Consider the following 12,154-nt stretch of genomic DNA (forward strand, 5'->3'; position numbering starts at 1 on the left):
TCACAGTTAAAGGCCAATTATTCAAGGCCTCTCGTGTGCTCTGTGGGAGAAAGTGGTTGCAGTTTGTTACTTTGAAGTTTTCGGCCTTGGAACGCTATGGGGCCTGCTCTACTCTGTCCTATAGGATCGCTATGGGTCAGGATCTAGAGGCGGCGATGAACGTGGCTTGGCTTCCAGGTCTAAACCCACTGTAGAACTGCCCTGTGCGTCTCTGGGACTGTAACGGTTTACAGGCGTACACAGTTCTGTCTTTCTCCCGTGGCTTGGCTTAGAGAGTTCCATTTTCCCTCGGACCCTTCCCTGCGTCCATTTTCTACCTCCCACTCAAGGAGGAAGGCATCCTAGTGCTGCAGGGGTTCAAGGGCCCCCGCTATTAACCAGAAGGCCGGCACCAGTTCTGCTGGAGAGAGATGTGGCAGTCGGCTTCCCCCAGACAGTTGCCCTGGAAACCCTCAGCTCAGTTCTGCTCCGTCCTACTGGGTGGCTCTGAGTCTGAATCGATTGCCAGGGAATGGTGTCTTGTTTGCTTCTGGAACAAAGGCATCGCCTTTTAGCCTGGGGGCTGGTGGAAAAGAGGCGGGTGAACAGGCACGGCAGGGCCTCCGGTGGCACCCCGCAAAGGGAGTAAAGGGTGAAGGCATGGCTGGGGGCCTGGAAGCTGGCTGATGGAGGGCCCTTTCCGCCGCCCATGCTCGGCGGCTACGCAGCGCAGCCAGTTCGATGGTGCAATCTCGCGTGCGCCTTGCAAGGATTGAAAAGGGGAGTTGAGAAAAGTAAAGGCGAGGAGGAGCAACCGCGTCCGACCCGCTGGCAACCCTGCGACCAATCAGGACGCGAGCCCGCTTCCGGGGACCAATCAGCGCGGGGCCTGCAGCTGCGCGGGCCATTGGGGCAGCGGGCACGCCGTTCCAAGGAGCCGGCGGGTCAGAGACAGGCCGCAGTGACGCCACCGCCGCCAGCCACGCGCGCTCTCGAGCCGATCGGCTGCGCCTCGCTCGCGGCTGCACCATGGATGCTCCCCAGCAGGTTGTGAACTTCGGCGCCGGGCCCGCCAAGCTGCCGCCCTCGGTAAGCTCCCTCGCGCGAGCACACGCGCGCGCACGCGGGGCTGGGGGTTGGCATCCCTTCTGCAAAGCGTGCGCGCCGGGCTCACAGGACCTCGTGGTCGGGGGTTCGTGCGCGCTCGGGGAGGCGCGCTCGTGCCGCCCCCGCGGACCCTGCGGCAGACGGGGGACCCGGGGGTTGGGTGCCCCAGCCAAGGGAACGCTTTGATGTGTGCTCTCGCTCTGAACGCCATCCGCGTTGGGTGCCAGCGCCAACGGCTGCCCGTGTGAATGAGGGCGTGGGTGCAGGGTGGCGCGTGCCGCGATGGTTGCGTGAACGGTAGGGTAGGCAAGCGCTGCAGTTACGTTTTGGTTAGCCGGCACATGGGACACTTGGCTTTTCAAAAATTACTTTTCAGGGCTCCAGTAGAAAGCAAATGTTTTGACAATGATGATGGCCACATGTGTGCAAATGTGCTTGACACAATGGATGGATTATGGATTGTGCTAAGAGTTGTACGAGCTCCCAATAAAGTGATTTTTAAAAATTACTTTTCTACTAGAGAGCCTTAACTAATGCCCGAGAGTCGATTCTGACTCACAGGGACCCAGAGTAGAGCTGCTTCTCTGGCACGAGATCAGAGAGCCATCTGGAGTGTTTGCACACCGACTTGGGCTTGTGGTAGAGAAGCAGCCCACCATGTAACACTGCACACAGGGTAGCTTCCTTCTGGAGCAGTGGCCACGCTTTGGGCTGCGCATGGCCGGGTGTTGGAAAGACTGGGATTTCTTCACTCGCTCCCCCCACCCCCTGCCGCGTTAACTGGGGTCCGCTATGGGTCAGCAGTGAGTTGAGTACCTTTCCTAGGTGGCCTAGTGGTTACGCGTTAGGTTGTTAACTGCAAGACCAGCAGTTCGAATCCACCCGCAGCTCCCCCTGGACAAGCAGGAGGCTCTCTCTATTTAAGCGAAGTTATGGTTTCGGAAACTCACAGGGGCAGTTTACCCTGCCTTATAGAGTCACTATGAGTTGGCATCGACTCCATGGCAGTGAGTGGATGTGTGGCCCTACCTAGTAATGCCTTTATTTACTCTCTGCTTGCCACTAAGGAGAAGTGAGTATTCACACCTCACTGGGCATTGGGTACACTGCATTTGGTTCTGGAGTGGATGGAAAGATTAGACAGCACCACGGGCCCTTGCCAGACCCTGCCAGCAAGCAAGGTCCAGGGGAATTCGCTCCCTGCCTTCCCAGCCCCCACTGCAATTTCAGCCCTGCCTCCTTCTGAAGGCTTTGTGCCCTCCCCAAGCACCAGCTGTGAGGAGGGCAGTCTCCACTGTGCCTTGAATCCTTTCACAAGCTGCCACTGCTGGGTTTTCTGTTTTCTGACCAGCTGAATCTGATCATGTGTTGTGTAGCAACATGTGACAGAGCCGAGAACTTTACAATGATCTATTGTTGAGGCGAGGAGAACTCCTCTTGGAAGGGAGCCTGGTCTGTGCCGTGGTAGGAAGAGCCGAGGCAGCAGTTTCAGGGGGGAAGGGTTTGGTGCTTTTGGTAGGCAGTTGTCCCCAGGGGAAAGGGTTTCTCTTCCCGCTGTGCATTTTAGGAGCTGTGAAAACCTCCCTCCTCCGGAATAGTCCGTGTATTTCCTTTGTAATTTGCTATGCCTTAGAATGTAGTTGTCATGTGGTTTATTTATTCATTTCCCTACGAATTGTTTGCCTTCCAATTTAAGGGGCAGGTGTTGCTTTGTATTTGCTATTCTCTTGCACTCTTGTTGGTTCAATTTCACAGAGAAAGTTTCCATGTGATCCTAGAAGTGATTGCCATCTGCAGTTTGAAAACCAGCAAAAGCGACCACAGCTTATGGGATGCAAGGGGTTTATTTTCTTTAAAACTCTAGGGGAGCTGCTGGTGGTTTTGAACTGCTGACCTTGCTGTGAACAGCCCACCCTGTAACCACTGCACTACCAAGGCTTGTGCCCTGCTCCAGCTCCATACACCCATGGAAAGTTACTTGCACTTTGAGTGCCCCGCGGAGAATTTCCAAAATCCTTCCTATGTTGCTGCTATTTCATGAGTCCCTCCTCTAGTTTAGAAGTCCACACTTATGGCGCGTGCCTTGCTCTGTGGCAGGGGTTCTCAACCTGTGGGTCGCGACCCCTTTGGGAGTTGAAATTACCCTTTCACAGGGGTCCCCCGATTCATAACAGGAGCAAAATTACAGTGATGAAATAGCAATGGAAATAATGTTATGGTTGGGGGGGGTTCACCACCACATGAGGAACTGTATTAAAGGGTGGCGGCAGTAGGAAGTTTGAGAACCACTGCTCTTGGGGAAGACTTTGTTTTTTGGTTGACCCTGAAGAAAGGTCCTCCTTTCTTCTCAGCTTGTTTCTCAGTTCTTTCGAGATCTTCGTGCGACATAAGTTTAAGTAGCTAGTTTTCCCTAGCTCTGCCAATCATGACATATGCTTGAACCGTTTTCAAGGAAGCTTTTTTAGTTTATTGTCAAAATATCATTTTCATTTATTTTTTCCAGATTAGTGGAAATCCAGTTTAGATGATATCCTTCTTAGCTGATACTTTTTAAGGAAATCTCTTGTAGACATCTCTAATAGTGGGTGCCTCTATAATATAGGAGTGGGTAGCCCCTACCTGCCTTGTGATTTAGGACTTTCTTTAATGTAGCCATAGGTAGCCATTATCGAACACTATCATGGACCTCCATGGACTCATAACCCAGATTTGACAAGATTTTGCTAATCTTATTTCAGCACACCACACCCCTCAGGTTATTTTAAATCCAATCTCATATCCTGAAATTTTGCTGAAATACCTCAGCATGTTTCTCTAGTTGATCAAAAGGAGAGAGAGAGAGAGAGAGAGAGAGAGAGAGAGAGAGAGAGAGAGAGAGAGAGAGAGAGAAAAGTGCCTTTCTTTTTAGTTTGTAGTTAGAGAAAGAGAATTGCCTTTTTTTTTTTTTTTCCAGTTTGTAGTGCTTTGGGCTTAACATGACCTTGGCAGAAAGACAAACAAATGGAGCCACTGTTTAGTGAGCTTGTTCTTCAAGGGGGGAAGAATGTCCCCCACTTCACTTTGATTGGCCACCACACAGGCTCCAGCTGCACATTGACCCTGAAAGGTAGAATGTGGTATGAAGCACCTCAGCTTAGTAGAGCTTCAAGAACCATAATTAAGGAGAGGCCAAGGACACAAAAACCAATGAATGGTCTTCAGTTGACTCAATTCACCGTGTTCCCAGGAGTGAGAGAACTGTGCTAGGATTCTCAAAGGCTGAGTTTTTTGGGAAGTTGTTTTCCATGCCTTTCTTCTGAGGTGTTTCAGGGCGGACCCAAACTTCCAGCATTTTAGTAACGGTCCATTCAACCACCAAGGAGTCTGGCCAGCACCGCGCGTGTCCTTCAGACCCTCTGAGCCTCAGCTACGAGACACCATCTTTATATTGGGGCTGTGGTAAGGGCATCGCCCTTTGGAAAAGTGTAGGCCTGGTGATAGCTGAATAACATGATGGCATATTTAATGTCACTGAGGAATGTTGAAAGGGCAAATCTGACCTACCTATCACCACCAGATCAATCAATCAATCACTGCCGTGACTGTTTTCTGGATCAAATCCCTGGGAGCATTGCTTTTTGTGGTTTTAAAGTTTTCATTGTGAATTAGACAAATGTTTACAGAGCAGGTGATCGGTTTTCCATTCAACAGTTTATGCACATTTTGGGTCTTTCCATTCGCATCCCTCCTTCCCTCTGGATGAGGGGAAACTGGTAGCTGCATCGTACATGGCTACTTATGAGGGTTCGTGTGTATTTATTTTGATGAATTTTTAAACTTTGGGTTAGGTCCGGGGAGGGAGATAGATGACGGTTCAGACCATCATTGCCATTCACTAAAGCAGAATTAGAACATTGTCTTTGAACTATAATGCCAATTGACCTTGGCGCCCCCCAGGAATGTGGTCCTGATCCCTGGGAGGATTCTTAAATTCAACATCCATTTCCTACTTCCTGCTTCCTGATGGGGGTGGAGGGTGGTAAGGGGGGCGGGGGGGGGGATCCTCCCACCTCTTGACCCCCTCCTCCCTCCATTCCTTACCCGGGCTTTTGTCTAGCATCTTAAACACACAAAACCATTCAGCAATCTGTTTAGACAAAGCTAACATAATCCTGTGGAGCAATTCCACTCTAACCCACTTGAGGCCGCAGTAAATTGAAATGGACTCGCTGGCACCGAGTTTGTCAGGATTTTTTGGTATAGGTCATTTGGGCCTAACTGATTTTTCTCTTCTTCATTGAACCCAACATTTTATATGTCACATAGCAATGAGTTTGAGTTTATACTTTAGCTTTAAGAAAGGTTTGTCGAAGGGATTTTTTTGTAGAGAATTGTTTGTTTATTTTCTAAAATGTCTTATCTTGACAGTTGAATTACCCTCAGAAAAATTCTATATTTGATTTTTTTAAAATACAAGTGAATTGTTATACATAAAATTCTGCCTTAGGGGAAAAACAATATCTTGGTGTCGCTCATGTTCAATGTCACATCCACTTGAGTGTAAGTTGCATTACCAGTGAGAAGAGCCCCTGGCTCTGCGGGCCTTGGGAGAGGACTTCGCTCGCTCGCTCGCTCGCTTGCTCTGGTGAGTTCAGAGGGAGAATTGGACGGCATGTGGATACCATCTTCTTTTCTTTTCTAGGTGCTGCTGGAGGTACAAAAAGAATTACTAGACTACAGAGGTGTCGGGATTAGTGTCCTTGGTAAGATGTGCTTGTGGCTTCTGTGAGTGTCCAGGTTTTAAAGGGAACTAATTTAAATGCACCCGGCCTAGAAGGACTACTGGGTCTTTCCCTATAGGCTTGTGTAGACATGCTTTAAAACTCCAATCATTTGGGTGGGGTGCTTAATACAGGCTGTTTTGAAACCTGCCTTTAAAGGCAAGCCCCATCTCTCTGCCCACAGCCGGTAGTGACCCGGGGCATGACACACATGCTGTTTCATAATTGGTTCTGGCTAATGACAGACAGCATCTGGGGTGAAGAACCTGTTCATTTGCCTACCAGTAAAGGTTTCTTATTTCAACGTATAGTTTTTGTTGTCTGTAAACACTAACTTATAAGAGTTTAAGCGTGCAAGAAGCCTTTTGTGATGAGGTTGCAGATGGGCTTCTTGCTTGGTTTCTCTCCCCAGTATGCTGCTCCCTTGACAAACTCCAGGGCTGTGACTAGACTGGGCTGTGCTAAGATGCCTGCAATTTGAAAATCATTTTGGCTCCTGCCTCATCCACGAAAGCCTTTGGAGTTCAACCAAAATGCTGACTGCAAAAGCGGTGAAATTTCCCGTGGGATAGTTTTCTTTGCCAATCTTGCCGTTAGGGCTCTTGTTTAGTTTTAAATTGGAACTTTGTGGTATTTTTTCCTCCACAGAAATGAGCCACAGGTCGGCAGATTTTGCCAAGATTATCGACACCACCGAGAACCTTGTGCGGGAGTTGCTGTAAGTTAAACATTTTACTTTATTATTCTTTTATAAAACCACTTTGCTGGGATCTAGTAAAGATATCATACTCTTCCATAGTTAAATCACATCAAACAGTGTTAAACAATCACTACCACAATCAGTTTCAGAACATTTTCTTCTTTCTTGATCTCCTTGATATCAGCTCCCCTTTGCCGCCCCCACTCCCCCACTGGATCCCCAGGGGCCCTTTTTCTGCTTGTTGTCTTCATAGGTTCATCAATTCTGGGTTTCATAAACTGCCAAACAGGAAAGTACTTAACAAAGATTCAAGAAGGCTACCCACAATGCCAAAATACATCAGAGATAAACCCCAGTATGCAAACAAAACAAAACAAAAAAACAACCCACAGAAAATATTGTAAACCTGGCTATCTGCTATGCCTCTTTTTTTATAAGTCCCTTATCCCCAGGGAAAGAGCCTCTCTTGTCTCTTTCAGGTTTGGGCAGCTCCGGAGTCTTTCCTGACTTTGCTTGGCTTATGGGTGAATCCCCAGTGTCTTCACCCTGTGACTCCATTTCGGCCTCTAACCTTCTCTTTCAGGAAAAAGGCCAATCAGAAGGGAACAGGATTAAGCCCCACCCTATCCCTGATCTGATACCATAAAGAATAGCATCAGGGAGACCCCTACTGACTTGTGTGCAGGAGTTAGGACTTAGGATGAATTCTTTTGGGGAACAAAATTCAACCCAAAACCCTGGAAAAGATTTCCTATTACCGTAAACTAGCTTTAAAAAAAGGATTTAAATGACAAAGAAATGGTCATCTCTGTCAGCATGAAGTCACTGATTTTCTGCAGTGCCTCTTGAAGTAAGAGTCTATCAGAATCACCCATTCAAGGGAAGGTGACTTAAAAATTCTCAAGTGCTTGGCTGCACTAAAAACAAAACACACCTGAAGCAAACAAAATTCACTGCCATCGAAACACTTCTGACGCACAGTGACCCTATGGGACTGGGTAGAACTGCCCCTGTGGGTTTCTGGGGCTGGAAATCTTTATGGGAGCAAAAAGTCTCATCTTTCTTCCGTGGAGCCGCTGGTGGTTTCAAACTGCTGACCTTGCTTATTTTCAATGGGCTCTGAACTCTGGAAACCACAACTCAAGTGAACACTTGCAGGTGCTCTGTACTGAATTTCCTGCCCAGAGGGAACCTTGACCTCAGAGGGCCACATAAAGGAGAGCTTTGTGTGTTACATAAATATAGTCACATATTCTCACATGTATATGAAGTTGGTGATTTCTCAAATGAAAATTACAGAATTTTCATTTACCTCCTATTTATGCTGACTTTTATCATTTAACAAGACAAATATATATCCAAATGAATTTTCTTCTAAGCCATTTAATCTCGCAGGTCTCAGTGTGGTATACCTATCTCAGTAGTTTCAGGTCAATTTGACTGGAACGTAGTTAATCCCAGTAAATCAATTTCATTCACGAAAGCATTAATCAAGTACTAGATATAAACGTAGTCGAAAGTTCTTAGACAGTTAACATCAAATGTAAGACAGACAATGCAGTGGAGATTGACATACCGACAGCCGAAGTGACCCTTACAATACGTCCAACCCAGTATCTCAAATGTTGTATCCTGTTAAATATTATAGACTTTAAATAGACAGTGTCACAGAGTTTCATTTATTAGTTAATAGTGTATACTAATGTTGATTTTAAATAACGTAAGTTGTGTTTTAAAGAAAATATGCAGTCTCGTTCACGTGTCAGTTTGAGGCGTGTCCAAAGAGATAGGTGTATAAGAAATGTACATAAACATTTTTCTACCGTGCCACTGTTGTGGGCCTGGAGTGGGTCAGAGCAAGTTTCCACTTAATCTCAACTGGAATCTCACCAGAAATTCTTCCTCTTTCCAGAAGCGCAAGGAAGAGTTTCAGAACTAAATCTCATTGGCCAAGTCGGGTCATGCACTTTCCCCCAGAGCTGGCGCTGGTCACCGTGACCCACATTGACTGAGTGCCAGAGGAATGGATTTTTAAAGGAGACGAAAAAAAAACTCAAAAGCAACCTCACTGCCATCGAGTTGATTCCGACGCATAGTGACCCTACAGGACAAGTTAGAACTCCACTCTGAGGATTTCCAGATTCAGTCTTAACCAGAGCAGAAAGCTGAATCTCTCCCAGAGTGGCTGGTGGTTTGAACCGCTGACCCTGTAGTTAGCAGCCCAACTGGAAAAATCAGGTGTTCTTACTAGGAAGAAACAGGCTCTATCCGTACCGTGCCCAGAGGTGTCCCACACTGTGTCCAAGGAGCCAGCAGCCACCAGAGGCATGCTGTAACAGCCCCAGTGGTGAGGATGGTGCAGGACTGGGAAGTGTTTCATCTTAGCAACAGCAAAGGCACGGAGCGGTAACTGACTGGACACGGGAGACGGAGGTAGCGGGATTGCACTGTGTGTTTCGTAGTAAGTCCACTGGCAAAGACGTCCTCAGTCTTTGCCTCGGACCCTGTGTATTAACTGCCATGGTCCTTCTCCGCAGAGCTGTTCCAGACAACTACAAGGTGATTTTTGTGCAAGGAGGTGGCTCTGGCCAGTTTAGCGCCATCCCTTTAAACCTGATTGGCCTGAAAGCCAGCAGGTGTGCTGACTACGTGGTGACAGGAACTTGGTCAGCTAAGGCTGCAGAGGAAGCCAAGAAGTTTGGGACTGTAAATATTGTGCACCCCAAACTTGGAAGCTATACAAGTAAGTCATGAGACGTGGCTGGACAGCAGAAGGCTGGCTGGTGGGTAACTTTCACATGTCATGGGACCTTCCTGGGGCGGCCTGCTGGGGTTAATATTTTCCTCCCCTGGTCAGTAGTTCCTTTGGTGCCACTTCGTTGGGTGAGTGATTGGCTGGACTAGTTGAGAGTATTAACAGACTTGCGAAGGAAGACTTACAGGTTCATGTAGCTGACAAGTCTAGGGGCTGGTTTGGCTTAGGGATGGGTGGATCCGGGGCCCAACTGTGATGTTAGGTGCCTGATAACCCTGCGGCAGGAAAGCTTCCCATCTCAATTGGGTGCCTTGCCCTTGACCTTACATTCTTCCCATTCCACTGCCTTTCCCCAAGCATCCCCAGTAAGTCGCAGCCTGACTTCTCGGGTGCCCCCGTCTGGACCGCCACCATGCTGGCCTGAGTCTGCATTGAGCTGCGGGTGGAACGGGCTGTGTTCCATCGGGACTGAACGTGGGGGCGGGGGCGCAGGAAGCCCAAGAGGAGACCATCAGACCATCGATGCATAGCTGCCGAGTGACCAGAAATAAACTGAACATCCACCCTGTCGTCCTGGAAGACTTTCCCCCCAAGAGCAGATAAAGGGAGTGGGGCACCTCATCTCCTTAGCATGTGGCCTGTGATTCTAATGCAGGATTCTAGGGTGGTTGCACTTCGGAAATGCTTTGTCATCGGGTCATCTTTTCCTGCGAAGTGGGGGGACATCAGCCTCCTGGCTGATTCTCATCTCCAGCAGGAAAGAGGGGTGCGAATGCGAGACCTGCCATACTTGTCTTCTGTGACAGAAATTCCAGACCCAAGCACCTGGAACCTCAACCCAGAAGCCTCTTACGTGTATTACTGTGCAAACGAGACGGTGCATGGAGTGGAGTTCGACTTTGTGCCCGATGTCCAAGGAGCAGTATTGGTTTGTGACATGTCCTCGAACTTCCTTTCCAAGCCAGTGGATGTTTCCAAGGTAGCGTGTTCGAGCCTGCTTTGGGGGAGCCCACTTCTTAGCTATTTTTTAGAAGAATGGTACTCCATACCACTTGATGCTTTTGGAGTGGAGAGGAGTATGAGGCAAGATCAGTTCTTTTGTGGAAACACCAAGAGCTTGGAAGAGTGATAGAATTCTCATCTTCCACGCAGGAGATCCAGCTTAGATTCCTGGCCAGTGCACCTCCTGCACAGCCCCCACTAGTCTTGTTGAATGGAAAACGGATGATCGGCTCTGTAAGCCTTTGTTTAATTGACAAAAGGTTAGGTATACAGAGTGAATAAGAATATGAAAACCTGTAAGCTCATTAAAATGATGAACTTGGTTTAGCACCTTATGGGTGAGAGGGACAGACAGACACAGACCCTTGCAGTCTAGGAACTCGTGAGCTTTCTCTGTCTCTCATAAACCAAATCCACCGAAACCCACTGCTCTCAAGTTGATTCCAACTCTTAGCGGCGGGGTTTCTGGGGCTGTAAATCCTCTTGCGGTCAGCGGTACAACGCTTCCCAGCAGTATCCGCAGGGCTCCTCTGTCCCCAAGAGGCTCTTTTAAGGGAATGGAACGGACATTAAATAATAGAGCTCCTTCCCTGTAGAAACTGCTTTGGAAAGCAGATTGGGAAGCTTGAATGCATTTGTGCAAAATGATCAACTCCTCCTAAAACAGTATCCTGTTCTTTTTTCCTAAGTTCGGTGTGATTTTTGCGGGCGCTCAGAAGAACGTTGGCTCGGCTGGGGTCACGGTGGTGATTGTCCGTGAAGACCTGCTAGGGTTCGCGCTCCGAGAATGCCCCTCCATCCTGGAATACAAGGTGCAGGCAGGAAATAAATCCTTGTACAACACGCCACCATGCTTCAGGTAAGCCAGGACCCTGTGCTGTGGAGTGGTGGAGGGTCCTCCCTCCTGCCCATCAGGGCCGAACTGGTTTTTCAAGGAAGGGGACCTGATGGTGCTGGGGAACCCAGCAGGTTCTGCCCACCGCACCCTCCTCACCCTCCTCAGATTGTCCTTCTGTACTCTCTTTGATCAGCTTTTCTCCAACCAACAGTTGGTTTTGTTTGATCTTCTTAGTCCGGGCTCTGGGGGTTCGCTCTTCACCCCAAAGCTCTCTCAAGATCGAGTATGTGGCTTGCATCTCAAACGACTAGTGCAGCTTTCAAAGGAGGGACTTTGAAAGGCCGGGTGGGCCTCCCCCCCCTTTCCTTTTCTTCCCTTGTTGGCGTGCACGAGGCTGCCTGCTGCCCATGGACCCGGGCTGGCTGGCAACCGGCGAGGCTGATGGCAGCACTCCCAAGCTCGCCTGCCCCACAGCTTCCAGCTCCATGACTTTGAGGGTGCTTTGTTTGAACTTTATTTTATTAAAAAAGTTTTTAAAAATCATTTTATTAGGGGTTCATACAACTGTTATCACAATCCATCCAGACATCAATTGTGTAAAGCACATCTGTGCGTTCATTGCCCTCATTATTCTCAAAACATTTGCTCTCCACTTAAGCCCCTGGCATCAGCTCCTCATTTTTTGCTTTGTTCGGACTTTACGACCCCTAGCATCCAACAGTTGTCTGGGAAGTCCTGCTGCTGCGGGCAAGTCACAGCCTGGCTGTACAGCTCTTGAGAGTAATACTACCACGTGCGTTAGGTGATTGTGAGGATTAGATGGTAATGTAGCTGGTGACCCGTGAGGCGGCTAACTGCAAGGTCAGCAGTTTGAACCCACCAGCCTCTCTGAGAGAGAAAGAAGAGGTTTTCTGCTTCTGTAAGGAGTTAGTCTTGGAAATCCACAGGGGCAGTTAGTTCTACCCTGTCCTGTGGGATCGCTATGAGTCCCAGTGATCTCAATGACAGTTGCG

At 48.5% G+C, this 12,154-nt stretch overlaps 1 protein-coding gene across 1 annotated transcript in view; it reads left to right on the plus strand.

The window, feature by feature from the left end:
* The first annotated feature begins 897 nt into the window (after positions 1 to 897).
* Positions 898 to 12,154, plus strand: part of PSAT1 (phosphoserine aminotransferase 1) — a 29,077-nt gene continuing 17,820 nt past the window's right edge. Inside the window, exons 1-6 of the mRNA XM_075549761.1 lie at positions 898 to 1,068; positions 5,768 to 5,828; positions 6,495 to 6,564; positions 9,084 to 9,289; positions 10,108 to 10,280; positions 10,993 to 11,162. Coding sequence (XP_075405876.1) covers positions 1,009 to 1,068; positions 5,768 to 5,828; positions 6,495 to 6,564; positions 9,084 to 9,289; positions 10,108 to 10,280; positions 10,993 to 11,162 — 740 coding nt within the window. The 5' untranslated portion in view covers positions 898 to 1,008. The remainder of the gene's footprint in view (positions 1,069 to 5,767; positions 5,829 to 6,494; positions 6,565 to 9,083; positions 9,290 to 10,107; positions 10,281 to 10,992; positions 11,163 to 12,154) is intronic.

This window comes from Tenrec ecaudatus, chromosome 5 (assembly GCF_050624435.1).
Source record: "Tenrec ecaudatus isolate mTenEca1 chromosome 5, mTenEca1.hap1, whole genome shotgun sequence".
Classification (NCBI taxonomy): domain Eukaryota; kingdom Metazoa; phylum Chordata; class Mammalia; order Afrosoricida; family Tenrecidae; genus Tenrec; species Tenrec ecaudatus.